This window comes from Anastrepha obliqua, chromosome 1 (assembly GCF_027943255.1).
Source record: "Anastrepha obliqua isolate idAnaObli1 chromosome 1, idAnaObli1_1.0, whole genome shotgun sequence".
Classification (NCBI taxonomy): Eukaryota; Metazoa; Arthropoda; class Insecta; order Diptera; family Tephritidae; genus Anastrepha; species Anastrepha obliqua.
In genome coordinates, this window is record NC_072892.1 from 151,471,583 (window position 1) to 151,486,938 (window position 15,356).

The window sequence follows — 15,356 nt, forward strand, 5'->3', positions numbered from 1 at the left end:
ATGATGCTATGAAAGACCCGGTGGTTTGGCCACGCTTCTATACTCCACACTATGAGTAGTTATAATCAAGAAATCGACTACTCCTACCCTAAACCCACCTTCGACAGGCTCTTCAAAACTAACATCCAGTCAAAACGAGAGTGGCCAAAAACCATAGAAAAGAGCGGAAATAAATGTTTACACAGATGGAAAATAAAGTAGGCTGTGTCGTTCTTTCAAAATAATTGGGACTATAATTATCTGTAGCAAAAACTACAATAAATATCTTCTCGGACAGCCAGGCGGCCATCCACTTATACTAAAATCAAAAATTGCTTAGGAATGCCTGGTAGCTCTAAATAATTTTCGCACCATCTTCAAGGTCAGCCTTCTATGGGTTCCTGGCGATAGAGATACTGAAGGAAATTGCAAGACCGATGAGCTAGCCAGAAAGGGTACTAATCTTCCACTGCTTGAAAACAAAGGCAATATTGTAATTCCTATGGCAACTTGCAAATTAAGCATAAAAAATAATATTCTCCAGAAGGCCAATAAGTCATGGAGAGAAGAAAATATTGGTTTTACAACCAGCATAATTCAGCAGCAAATATGTAGATAAGAAAAGGGCAGGAGAATTGCTCACCCTCTTAAATGGGAATTTCAAAGGTCGTGGATTGTGTTACCGTTCATTGGCTGTTAGGTAGGCACTCTTCTAGACTAGGAGTATTTTCTCATGAATTTTATATTAGTTGTAGGGACGAGGAAGAGCAAAAGGAGGAGTAGAACACTTGCTCTGTAATTGCACAGCCTTAGCTAGGAGTAGAGGAAAGGTGTTAGGAAAATACCATTTTGACTCTCTAACGGAACTATCCGGTGTTGCGGTACTATGCTTCATAAGAGCGTCTAAATGGTTCCATGATAAATTTACACTAAGGTTCCCGTGTTACGCAGTGGACCTACTTACTGCACATTGTCTAAGTGAGTTGGCTATTTTTTTTTTAAACCATCTGCCATAAAAACCTAACCTAACCTAATGATGCGCGTAAAGAACAAAATAAAGATAGCCACCACTCAAAATATTTTTTTTATTTAGTCTTGGATGCCTAATTTTGCGCCACGTTGTAAAATGAATTTTCGAAATAAGGCAATCCAATCATGATCATCGTCATCATCATCAAGTAGTGATTACTGCTCAGGGTGAGCTTCGTCCACATTGTCTTCTAATTTGCACGATTCATAGCCATAGACTTCCAGCTCCTAACTCGTAGCAAGGCAATCACATAGATATCTAAATTTACAAATTCTGTCTCTACACTCATTTACACTAATCACTGAGATGGAATGCAAGAATTTGCTCTAACCAGATTCTGCTCATAGTTTCATGGAATATTGGTGCTTCAACTAAAGGGTCCGTTGGCCAGTAATCTCTCAAGCAACCTCTTTTAGTTTAGCCCATCAATGTGAATAACCCAAGAAACTTCTTCAAATCTCTTGCTGTAACTTCCGTCCATAGTAAAGTGTTAGCAAAATTCTTATACAAGATGCTTTCCATTTCAATTCAACCGGGCTATTCGGGACATGTTCTTCGATTTCGCTGTAACTGAAATATGTTGCTCTCTGATCAAAATAATGAAACACGTATTTTTTTGTTTGCCCGAAAAAAATTTTTTTCAAGAGTTATCGGCAATTTTGTTTTTCGGCTCAAAATCGAATTTTTTTAATTATATAAGAACATTTTTTTTTAAATGCCCATAACTTAGTCGAAAATGAACCTATTTCATTGATTCTGGGTTCAAAATGATCGCCATTACTTACACAAGCAACTTCATGAAGAAACAATTGCAAAAAAGTAGTTGAAAATTTTTTATTTTGCAAAAAACAAAAAGTGCGAAACTAGGTTTTTACTCAAAAAATCACTACTCAAAAACAACTCATTTTAGCTACTGGGCATTCAGCTCAATTGAAGTTTGAGGTGTCCTCTTGATTTGAAAAAAGTTATAAAAAAAAACAAAAATACACTTTTTGAAATATTGATTTTCGAAAAAATTTCAATTTTTTTTCTTTTTTGCTAAATAAAAAATTTTCAACTACTTTTTTGCAATTGTTTCTACATAAAGTCGCTCGTGTAAATAATGACGATCATTTTGAATCCAGAATTATTAAAATCGGTTCATTTTTGACTAAGTTATGGGCATTTAAAAAAAATGTTCTTATATAATTAAAAAAAACGATTTTGAGGCGAAAAACAAAATTGCCTATAACTCTTAAAAAAATTTTTTTTTGGGCGAACAAAAAAATACGTGTCTCATTATTTTGACCAGAGAGCAACATATTTGAGTTACATCGAAATCGAAGAACATGTCCCGAATAGCCCGGTTGAATCGAAATGGAAAGCATCGCAATTCTTTCATTTGCAAGAGGTGTAAATTGTTTTTAGAAGCGATTAAATGAAAAGGTCGTTATCAGAACATTACCGTTACTTCACTAATACTCGGTGTAACACTTAGTTCTACAGTTACATCCGAAATGCTTGACTATTTAATTTGAATAAGAGATAAAATGTCAGATTCACTTCACTTTCGGAATCATCGCAATTTATTTCGAAACCACGCGGACAATCAGATAAACTATTCACCTACAGCGGTCATCCTCAAGACAAGGTAGTCATATCGGGCTGTCCACCACCCCCCTGGTAGCCATATGCTGACCACAGACATTGTGCCTTGTGATTACACCCACCAGTACTCTCTGGTTCTTCCTGCTGAGTTTTAGGAGAAAGGTCGCTGTTTTCCAGTTTGGTTCTTTCACAAAGCACTTGGCTACTCTTCACGAGTTCAACCACACAGACCAACGACCTCTGTTGGTAGACCTCATGAAGTCCTCAATCCATAGTTGAATCGATGCGGAATTGACACCTAGAAAGGGTTCAGTCCCTAGTGGCATACTTGCAGAGCCTTCATTTGCCAATTTATCAGCTAACTCGTTCCCTGCAATACCACAGTGTCCAGGAACCCAAATAAGACTAACTTTGTTGTGTTTTGCAACACTGTTCATTTTTTTCTTACATTCACCGACTAACTTCGAAGAGCAGCGTGGGTTAGCAAGGGCTTTCAGTGCAGTTTAGCTGTCACTACAAATTCCAATAGTGCTACCCCGCCACTTTTTCTCAATTAGCCAGGCAAGAAGGCATCGACTGTCGTAAGAAATGTCGTGGTAATCTTCGTCTAAGTACCATCCACACCCGCTTCCATTACTGGTTTTGGATCCGTGGGTGTAGAAAGTGTGCTGGTATCCCATTAATAGGTCCTCTGGACTTAACCATTGATCTCTATCTGGGATCAAAACGTCATACTTCCAACCGAAGCTAACGACAGGCACCCGATCGAGAACAGTGTGCACCGCTCTGGCAACTGGTGGTATATCTGACATTGGCCTGTGCGTTCTTCATTTCCCTAGACTCCGTTTAACTTGAGCCTGTACGCCGCCTTCTACGCTTTCTTTCGAATTTGAAGATCTAGAGGTTGCAAATTCAGAATGGCATTAAGGGCATCACCAGATGTCGTACTCATAGCACCTGTGATACCCAAGCACACACTTCTCTGTAGCATGTTTAGGGATTTTACTCTGGAATTAACCATTGTGGCTTTCCACCATACCACAGAGGCGTATGTAATAATGAGTCTAATCAGGGTGATGTACAGCCAGTGTACTATCGCCGGTCTTACACCCCATGTCTTGCCAAAGGTTCTCTTACACTACCAGAAGACCTTCTGCTCGACGTTCTTCTTTCAGGTAAGTTTATTACCTAGGATTGCTCCTAAATATTTAACCTCAGAAGACAGTTGCAGTGTTACCCCTTTCAATGTGGGTAGTAACTGGCCTTCCATATTGCGTTTCCTAGTGAAAAGCACTATGGTACTTTTTGTAGGATTCACCGAAAGATAATGCAATTCGCACCAATACTCAATCTTATTTAGAGCTACCTGGATTTTATTGCATATAACTTCAAGTGATCGTCCTGAAATTAATATGCACACATCGTCTGCGTAAGCTTGGATGTGTCCAATTTCCTGCCGATCATTAAGAGAGTCCACCCCAAAGCACCAAAGTAGGGGAGAGACTACACCGTCTTGTGAGCAACCCTTCTTAACCTCAACCCTGACTCCTTCATCGCTTTCTCTATCCATGGATAGCATAGAGTGGATCCATCTGACAATGATTTCTTCCGCCCCATGACTTCTATCAGAGCACGTATAGTCAAAGGTAGCATTGTCGAAAGCTCCTTCAATGTCCACAAACACACCAAGAGTGTACTCTCTTGTTTCCAGCCCTTTTTGGATTATGCTAACGCACACATTTACGATGTTATAAATTGTCTTTATTCTATTTCATAGATTGGAATAGATGCAGACAAAAACACATACAATTTGTATTTAAAAAAAACCATGTGATTCACCATGCCCTATGACTTTTTTCCTTGCTCACTCCTCTCACGGGAGCATAGGGCCTCAACAAGACTCTTTCCATCGTACACGGTTCTGTGCTGTTGTTTTTGCACCATCTCCTGAGATGTCGGCATCTGCTAGTTCGCGTAACATCGACCTTCTCTACTGTCATGTCACTTGTGGATTCGCTCAGGGCAGAGTCTATTAAAATGCTCATTTTTGAAATATTTTCACCATAGACGTGAGCAATATCAGACCGTTAGCCGTCTTCCGGCGAATTTGACAGAATCGGCTGATACGCTGACGTAACTGGGGTCACCAAGCGGTTTATTTGTGAAAATACTGAGATTGTGTTGGTGATATACGAAAAAATCAGCACAGTCCATACAACGACTGATTATATAAATTTGGGAATACATGTGAAATAATCGTGCAGAATTTTTCGCGAATCGCTCAAGTAAAGTGGCATAGTTATTGAAATCCTTGGCCAAAACTGGTAAATCTATCAGTAAAGTTTCAAGCTCTTTCTTGAGTGTTGATTGGTTAGTTGGTTTAAGTGGTGATTCTTCCAGAATCCAACCAGCGCTTCCGCACCATTTTATTGCCACATCCTCGTTACCAACTTGTTTACCAGTTATTTACAGCATGACTATATCCAGTTTGTGCGGTTCAGGAACCTTATCAGGTTGTTGACATCTACGCCAGACAGCTGTACCAGACTCTCGAACAACGGTTTACCCAGGGTTAACATTTTGACCTCCCATATGGCAGGACATTCGCAGAGGAAATGGAAGATTGTTTCCTTTTGCTCCGGTTGTTAACAACTGTGAGGAATGCCCCATTTGGGTGCTTGTTCTCCGATAGACCAAAAGCCAGTTATGACTGCCGTTAGTCTCCAGGCGTCCCGTCGTTTAATGTTTATCAATGTTGACAATTGCTTAGGGTTGTAGGTGGGCCATAACGTTCTGCTAATTTTGCGTTCGATGGAGAGACCAATCTACAATCTGCGATTGGGAGGTATTTTAGGGAAATTGTACTCTTGACTGCACCTAATGGTGTGAATACCGATTATGCAAGAGCGTTATTTATGGCAGATCCCCTTCTTGCCAGTTCATCCGCTTTTTCGTTACCTTCTATGTTCCGGTGTCCCGGGACCCAGATTAAGGTAACTTTATGGTTTTCGCTCAACGTGGTAAGGCAAGTCCTGCTTTGCTCCACCACTTTAGAGGTTGTTGTAGCTGAACCCAGTGCCTAGATTGCAGCTTGGCTATCCGAAAGAATAGCGATATTGCCCTTAAAAGAGGGATCTGCGATTAGTAGCCTACAAGCTTCCCCAATTGCCAGTACTTCCTCCTGAAATACACTGCAAGCATTAGGGAGACGCACAGATCCTTCAATTTTAAGTCTATGAGAATATATACCAGCTCCAACACCACAATCCATTGTACTACCATCTATATAAACTGTAGTTCGAACTTGTTTAGTGAGAATCCCTTATTCCATTATTTCAGAGATGGAAAGAGATTGACAAAATTTCTACTAAATGTTACCGTCGGGACGATGCAGTCAGTCCTCTTCGAGGTATACTGGGTTTGTTGCAGTAATAGACTGACATAGCCATTAGCTTTTTCCTTCCAGCGACCCGCTTCATTTAACCTAAGTGTAGTCAAAAATGACATTTTATTGTTAACATTAAACAGCGAAAGCTTACTCAGTTCGACTGAATGGATAAATTTATTTTCTAATATTAAAGGTGCAGCTTCTTCAAAATTGTCAACCGTTATTATAATCAAATTTGGTAATAAAAAGTTTTCACTTCTTTCGATTCAAGATTTCAAAAATTTCGGGATCCCGGGATTGCCATCCCTAGTATGTACATACATCTGTATGCATTAGGGGTGGGATTATTTTCGAATAATATTCGAATAAACATTATTCGAATAAAACGAATAATACTATTCGTTTCAAATAATTCGAATAGTTCATTATTCGAATACCTTACTATTCGAATACCTCACTATTCGAATACCTCACTATTCGAATACCTCACTATTCGAATACCTTACTATTCGAATACCTCACTATTCGAATACCTTACTATTCGAATACCTCACTATTCGAATACTTTACTATTCGAATACCTCACTATTCGAATACCTTACTATTCGAATACCCCACTATATATTCATTTATATCAGGGAGAAAATGCTTTTAAAAATATAAAAATTACATTGGCCCTTCTCATGGTGCTAATCAGTTTTTCTCGAATTTTGAACATTGTGATTTTTTGATTTGACCGCTTCATGTTTCAATTAGCTAATATGATAATATTTCTTTGGTATTGTTCTTGATAAAACATCGACAGGTATACATACTTATATGTATGTGCATAACTAAATGTGCATAAAAACATCAGAGCGTTTCTAAAAAAATATTTGTTTTTCCCTCGTAACAATTCTTGTGTTTAGACGCCTTAATATTAATATTAGGGTGGCCCGCATCTCACTTTTCAATTTCCCATATATGTACATTCTATGGAGAAATATGATTTCACATTTTCTATGTCCGCATCGGTTTTAACCTTCTCGGTAACGGATCGAAATAATGGTTTTCTCTCAAACGATAAATATGGAGCCTTAAAATCTTCTTTTGCTTAATCTACAGATTTAGAAGTTATTCAAGGCCAATAATAGGATAGAATTATATATGTACTTATTTATGTACACATGCAGATTGCTTTGAAATTGGATTGATGCGCAAATGCATGTGTGTATGTATCTATGTATGTATGTAATTTCAAAAAATTACGCTTTAGAAGAAATTAAATAAAAATATCACTTACTTTTTGTTGCTAATGTGTGTAAAACAGATGCATGACAACAACAACAGATACATGACATATGTATGTATATGTACATGTACCTACCCTGCTGAGTGGTCAATAGTAGGTAGATATTTCTTTGTATATTTAGTTATAAGACACTATTTGTAATAAATAATTATCATAGTAAATGGTTTTTGAAGTATTTATGTACGTATGCTTTTGCTAAAGGCAAAATACCTTAACGCTCTTCCTTTTAAAGTAAACAATTTTTTTTAATTCGATATTAAAATATATATTATTTATTTCTCTTAAAAATAAGTCTGAAATAGATTACGTATTTCAGTGTCACATGAAGTTTATTTTCTTATTAATAAATAAATAATGAATTTAAACTTAATTAATTCTAAAATCTGTTTAAATATTTATTTCCTTTTGTTTTGGTGTAGAAATACTAAAGCTGATACTAAGTATTGTTTTAATTTACTCCTTGAAGGTTGGACAATATTACCAGCACTAGAAAAAACTCGCTCGGAACTTGCTGATGTAGCTGGTATTGCAAGATATTTCTTGGCTAGTAGTGAAGTGATACTGCTTTTCGTGATCCTTCCACCAAACTCTCGCCTCTAAATTATGGTTAATTTGAGGCTCAGAAATATACTTTTCAAACTCACTTTGCATTTCATTTATGTTATCCCCACCAAGAAGTATATCCATAAATGTTGGAGTATCATCTGCGAGCGAAGTTGACGGCATATTCAAAGAAGACTGATAAATTTCCTTTGCCGTTGTGAAGATCTTTGTTCTAAACTCCTCGGAACTTTCAAAAAGTAAGTTCTTATGTCGCGGATCTAAGAATGATGCGATGTGAGATGGGTCCACGCAACGTGTCTCCCACGTAGTATTCAGTCCAAGCCTATGAATTAAGTCAAATGAAATTTCATTTTTGAGATCCGTTACAAAACTGGTATCATTGCAGTTCACGTTGAGGTGTTTCCTCACTAAACTATTCATGATGGGCTGAACGAGAGATATTGTAATTTTGGATTCAGAACACAAAACAGTTGTTGGATTTTCTAATGGCTTCAGCAAATTTGAAACCTCACTTAACTTAAGCCACGCGTCCTCGAAAATTTCTATTTTTTGGGCCGTACGACCATCAAAAATTTCTCGATCTGCGAGCACTGCCACCAATGAGGGTCTCAGCCTTAATAGCCGCTCGACCATATAAAAGCTGGAGTTCCATCTTGTCGTGCAACTTTGTATCAGCGACAGTACGGGTTTTTCAAGTTGCTGAAGGTGTTTCTCCAGTGCTGTTGTTCTCTTTGCGGAATGATTGAAGGCACTTACTAAATTTGATGCCTTTTTTAATAAATGTCTGCAGTTTTCCATTTCCATGCCCTTTTTTATGCTTAATTGCAGTGTATGTGCTGCACAAGCAACGCTGTCTATGTTGTCCAAATTCCTAACGGCGTTTGTAATATTTTTTGCATTATGGTGGACTATAGCTGAAACTCTTGCGGAAATTGCCCACTCCTCTATAGAGTCCAGAATGAAGCTTCGCAAGTTTTCCGAAGTGTGGTTTGTACTCAATTCTTCTGTTTTCAGGTTCATTGAATGAAGGGCCCAGTCGGAATCAAAATAATGCGCTGCAAAGAAATTTGTTAGCAAAAAAGTACTTGTGTAATACAATTTTTTATTTTTATGTAATGGTAAATAAAGGCAATATTTCGGCTGTGTAAGAAACGAAACTTTTTTCGCCTTAACTCTTACAAAATATCGCCCGAAAACTGGTCGCAATCAAACTATAAATATATTTTATGTAAACAACTTACCTGTTATTGTGACATAGGAATCCAATGCCCTTGAAGTCCAACCATCTGTGGTCAGAGCTATATGTGTCTGAACCTTTCCAATGATACTTTGAGCTTTGACTAATTCATCAGAGTACAAAGCCTCAATTCGTTTTCGAATGGTTTTCCGACAAGGAACTTTGTACCCTGGCTCCAAAACACTCATTAGCGATTTAAATCCTTCATTTTTAACAAAGGATGTCGGCAGCATATCCATTGTTAACATTTTCGTTAACGCCTGGGTAATTAGTTCTTGGCGGTCTTGAGTAATACTTGTGAAACTGCTGGTTGAAGTACTAACCCATGACTGCCGCTTCCGGTTTGGAGGCAAAATTTCTTCTGAATCATCTGTAGCACGTCTGCTCGAAGGTTCCGGTTGATTATCAACTCCATAACTGAGTTTATGCTTGAAGTTATAATGGTTCCATAAACAAGTGGTGGATCCCATTCGTTTCAGCATATCACCACAATAATTGCAGGAGGCCTCACCGGTATTTTCCACGATTGTAAAATGTTGCCAAACTTTGCTTCTGGGCCTTATTATTATTATTTTTATTTGTCTTGATGATTAGATTGGCTGAACGTTCTTGCTTGAGGTTCTTGAGTTTAATGAGCGATCTGCCTGCAATGTCCATCTATATATATCTCATCGCCAGTTACCTAAGCGTATGCATGGTCGTAGGACCATTTTGCATTTTTGCGACAGGTGAGCCACATATGGTTCAGGAAACGTGCGCCTGATAAGCACTGATACGTCCTGAGCCATATGTGTGTCAGCATAGAAAAAGTTCCCTGAACCACATGTGTTTCATGAACATGCAGAAGCAAAAATGGACCATATGTGTTTCAGGTAGAAATACCCTACATCCGTTTTTTTTTGTTTAGTTATTATTATTACTGAAGCTATCCTATGACTAAAAAAAACAAATTATTCAAAAAACGCTTTTGGACTTGTCGGTCAATTTTGCATTTTTGTATTGCGACAGGTGAGCCATATGTGTGTCAGCATAGAAAAAGTTCCCTGAACCACATGTGTTTCATGAACATGCAGAAGCAAAAATGGACCATATGTGTTTCAGGTAGAAATACCCTACATCCGTTTTTTTTGTTTAGTTATTATTATTACTAAAGCTATCCTATGACTACAAAAAAACAAATTTTTCAAAAAACCCTGTTGGACTTGACGGTCAATTTTGCATTTTTGTATTGGGACAGGGAATGTGTTAATATAAGCCTTTGCGTGGTTTTTGAATTTGCATACATAGGTACATGCACTTGTACAGAAACCGATTAGTAGTCCGCTTATCTAAGTAAATATTTACCAAAAATATTCGAATAGTGAAGTATTCAAATAGTAAGGTATTCGAATAGTGAGGTATTCGAATAGTAAGGTATTCGAATAGTAAGGTATTCGAATAGTGAAGTATTCGAATAGTAAGGTATTCGAATAGTAAGGTATTCGAATAGTGAGGTATTCGAATAGTAAGGTATTCGAATAGTAAGGTATTCGAATAGTAAGGTATTCGAATAGTAAGGTATTCGAATAGTAAGGTATTCGAATAGTGAAGTATTCGAATAGCATTATTCGAATAAACGAATAAAAAATTCGAATAAATATTATTCGAATTACGAATACCTCTCGAATAAAAGATTTTATTATTCGAATAATTTTTATTCGAATAGTCCCACCCCTAGTATGCATTTATGCGTCTTATTGCGAAACCTAAAAAATTGTCAGTGCGAGGTGGCAAAATAAAGCAAACCAAATCAACACTCATAACAAAAGTACAAAAATATTTAATTATTATATTTTACTTTGTGCACCAATATTTGTGAGTAATCAGGCAAAATGAAGTGTCTATGCATTTCGGACTGTCAGCAATTAATCAAATTAAAAACAGCTTTGCGCTGCAGTAACCAACCGACAACGGAAAATCGTCAGCCACCAGCGGTCGGTAGTCAGCCGCTAAGACACCTACCTAAACTGGGTTAAATGACCGACATAATCAATGCACTGGCAATACCCATATTCCGGCTGACATACACACACATACATAGGTAGTTAGTACACACACACCTACACATTTGGCTCGCAGTTTGGCGCGCCAGCTAAGCTATGCAAGAAAACTGTGATAAGAAATAATTATGATATTTTGACAAGAAACCTCGACTTCACACATTTCATGCTTAATTGCCACTAATCGAAAAACAAAGGGTGGCCCAAATACTTCTGAAGTTAAAAAATACTTAAAAAGAAATAAAAGAAGTATAAAAGAGTCAAAGTTCGGGTGAAATTGAACTTTTCAAAGGCGTATTTTTTTATTTGTATGAAAATATTGTTGTACCTACTATGTATTTGTAGTTCCTTTTTGTGATGCCATTATTTTTATTAAGTTTCAGCAAATTTTCTTTGCCAACTTTCAAAACCAATAGTCATATAAAAAGTAGATGTGTTTGTCGAACGACTGCACCCCTGTCCAAATGCCAACTTACTGCAGGACCCTCTTGAAACAGCGACTTATCACTTACAAATTTACAGTTTTTGGATAAGTCTTTTTTCCAAAAGAAAAGTTTAAAAGTGATGTACTTTGTAAAGGGTGTTTTTTTAGAGGTTAGGTTTTCAAGATGAAATAAAACGTATATAATTTAATGTTATGGCCAAGAATTTAGCTTTATTATAAAGATAAGGGTTTGCCATTATGTTTTAAAAATGATTTCGGGCAAGTGGCCGCCGCGGCTGGCTCGAATAAATTCCAGCCGAGAGGCCCAATTTTCGACCACTTTTTGCAGCAATTGGGGCCGTATGTCAGCAATAACGCGCCGAATATTCTCTTCCAAGACGTCAATCGTCTCGGGCTTATCTGCGTAGACAAGCGACTTCACATAGCCCCACAAGAAATAGTCCAGCGGTGTTATATCGCACGATCTTGGAGGCCACGCCACAGGTCCACGGCGCGAGATAATGCGCTCACCAAAAGTTTCCTTCAATAAATCGATTGTTGCGTTGGCTGTATGGCATGTAGTGCCGTCTTGTTGGAACCAAAAGTCGTCGACATCAACATCGTCCAATTCAGGCACGAAAAAGTCATTAATCATGGCTCTATAGCGCTCTCCATTGACTGAAACATTATGGCCGGCTTCATTTTTAAAGAAATATGGACCAATGATTCCCTCTGCCTATAGAGCACACCAAACAGTGACTTTTTGAGGATGTAAAGGCGTCTCAGCAATGGCTTGTGGATTATGTTCACTCCAAATGCGACAATTTTGCTTATTGACATACCCATTCAGCCAAAAGTGAGCTTCATCGCTGAATAAAATTTTCTTGTGAAAATCGGGATCGGTGGCCATCTCGTTTTGGGCCCATTCACCGAACCTGCGACGCGCTTGATGGTCGTTCGGCTTCAATTCTTGCACGAGTTGGATTTTGTAAGCCCACAAACCAAGATCCTTTCGCAAAATCTTCCATAAAGTGGATGGGCACATCTCCAATTGCTGCGCGCGATGGCGGATGGACTCATTCGGGTCTTCTTCGATACTCTGCTCCACAGCAGCAATAGCGTCTTCGGTGCGCACTGTACGACGTCTCTGAGGATGCGTATTATCCACTAGAGCAAACGTGGTACGAAACCGATCCATGGTTAATCGAATTAGTGACTCTGATGGACGATTATATCGACCGAATATTGGACGCAGCGCGCGATGAGTCGCGCGAACCGAACCATTATTTTCGTAATAAATTTGCACGATTTGCAAACGTTGTTCAGGTGTAAGTCTATTCATTATGAAATGGCAAATAATAGATAATTTTTTCATTAATGTGCTTAGCTAAAATGGGTCGTGTTTCTCGAAGGAGAGCAAAGGCTTGCAAGCACGTGAGAATTTCGATAAACATTTTGGGTTTCCCTTTTTTTATTAAAATAAATAAAGTAAATAATTGGCGCGCACACTTCTGTTAGGTGTTTGGCCAGACTCCGGCTCCTATTTGTTAGGCGAGTCTTGATGTTGTTCCACAAGTGGAGGAACAGTAGGTTTTAAGCCGATTCCTGAAAAAGCAGAAATACACTTGTAGGTTTGTCATTGTATTTTTCCACATTTAGCGTTTAAACTTGCGCACAGTTAACACAGTCCGTGCTTCATCTCGATCATTCTGATGAGGAGATACACATGTATGTATAATAGTGACTGGCTATTAAGGGGGCAGATACCTGTAAAATTTCGAAAAAAAAATTGTATTCTTTGCGTTCGAGTGCTGGGAGAGGAATAGTTATGTTGCCGACTTTAGACGCGTTTTTCTCAATACTTAATTTTTCGTATTGGCGTACACGATAACTCGAAAAGTTATGGACCGATCTCCCGATTTTAAACGATTAAAGTAAAAAAAAAAATTTACATTATTTTAATGTTTAAATAAACTGTATGCCAATTTTGAAAAAAATATATTGACTTCTTCATTTTAAATAATTTTAATGAAAATCAAGGAAAATATGGCCGTTTATAGGTACAGTTAGTAACAAAAGTAAGTATACACCGGACACGTTTTCAATTTTCCCCCAATCGATTCCTTCAAACAACCTAAGTTATAACAAAATTGTGTTTTATTTACATGAATGAAACACAAAAGTCATATTTAATACAAATAATGACAAAATTTTAAAATGGAACAAAATTATAGCTTTTTATATTAAACTTTATAAAAATTCATGTCTCAAAAGTAAGTATACAGTTCATCATATTATTAATTTGTGAAATCAGAAACAAAATTAAAATCAAATCCTAGTATTCGGTAGGATAACCATTAGACTTTACAATCGCTTTAAGTTGTGATGGCATTGATTTTGCTCAGTTTTCGGTTACAGCTGGTGGTATTTTACTCCATTCCTCTTGAAGGACGTTTTTCAGTTGTTCCTTATTTCTAATCGGATGTTTACGTATTTGCCGCTTTAAATGTCCCCATAAATGTTCAATTAGGTTGGTATCCGGGGACTGTGGCGGTGTTTTCAGCTGTTTTCGCACATTGTATAACAGCCACTCTCGTACAATGTTGGATGTGTGCTTGGGGTCATTATCCTGCTGGAAGATAAACGTTCCTCCAAGGCCAAATTTCGTAGCACCTTCTTTTAAATTATTTTTCAAAATATTTAAATAACCATATCGGTCCATAATATTTTCGATAAATACCAAGTTTCCAACCCTGTTCGCAGCCATACATCCCGAAACCATCACCTCAATGCTTCACAGTGCCGCTCATATTGTTTGGATCCAATTTTGCGTTAACTTCTCTCCAAACTTTTTCACGGCCATTAGATCCACAGATACTGAACGTACACTCATCAGAATATATGACTTGGTTCCAAAACCTTTGGTCATATTTTTCATGATCTTTTGCGAATAAAATCCGTTTACTCCGATTGGCACTACTCACGAAGGGCTTTTTCGTAACCATGATAACCAGCACTATGCAAAACCCGGCGAATAGTTTGGGTGCTAAATAGTTTTCCAGTCTCATTTTCAACTTCAGATTTAAATTTGGGGGCACTTATTTTGGGGTTTGTCCTGACTTTCCGTACGAGTAATCTTTTTTCTCTGGGACGTAGGAGCGGTGGACGCCCACAACGCTCTTTATTAGTGGTGCTTCCGGCACTTTTATATTTATTCACAATCTTTTGAACTGTAGCAAAACTCCTATCTATCAAACGACCGATTTCTCGCAATGATTTATGTCACTTGTGATATTTTTTTTTAAATCATCAGAAAGCTCTTTTCTTCTTGGTGCCATTACTAAAACTGTCGCAAAAATTAATACAAAACGTATCTACTTCCCTAAATTTTTATACTCACTTTAATTATTTCCTTTTAATAGCTTTAACTGTATACTAACTTTTGTGACATAAATTTCGCTGGCATCAAAGACAAAGCAAAGCGTGGATAACGGTGCCTAAAATTTACAGCTAAATAAAGGCGCATATGAAAGCTTATCCCAGTACACAATTACCATGTGTAAAATATTTGGATTACATATTAAGGAAAACGTTAGCGTCAAACAATTCCATGAATCAGACTCCTGTATACTTATTTATTTTACTAACTGTATCTGTCCCCTTAATCCGGGTCGTTCCGGTAACATAAAACCGACTGTCGTGGGAACGACCTTGTCGCTTGCTTTTCGTAAGCTTTCACTTAATATAAAACTATGTTTTCATGTCACCTTTTCAAAAACTCTTAATGCTATTGTATAATTTTTTCTTCTACTTTACC

General features: G+C 37.6%; 1 protein-coding gene across 1 annotated transcript; it reads right to left on the reverse strand.

Annotated features, from left to right (window-relative positions):
* Positions 1 to 7,761: 7,761 nt before the first annotated feature.
* On the reverse strand, positions 7,762 to 9,546 carry LOC129237770 (E3 SUMO-protein ligase ZBED1-like). The gene is made up of 2 exons (XM_054872703.1): positions 9,081 to 9,546; positions 7,762 to 8,894 (listed from the first exon to the last, which is right to left on the reverse strand). Exons 1-2 carry the CDS (start codon positions 9,544 to 9,546, stop codon positions 7,762 to 7,764), a joined length of 1,599 nt encoding a protein of 532 aa, XP_054728678.1.
* Positions 9,547 to 15,356: the final 5,810 nt, after the last annotated feature.

What these genes read in the sequence shown, in the direction of transcription:
- LOC129237770 (XM_054872703.1), bottom strand. Translation starts at nt 9,546, where the DNA reads ATGGGATCCACCACTTGTTTATGGAACCATTATAACTTCAAGCATAAA. An exon ending in TTCCTATGTCACAATAACAG is followed by an intron (nt 8,895 to 9,080) that starts GTAAGTTGTTTA and finishes ATTTCTTTGCAG; the next exon opens with CGCATTATTTTGATTCCGAC.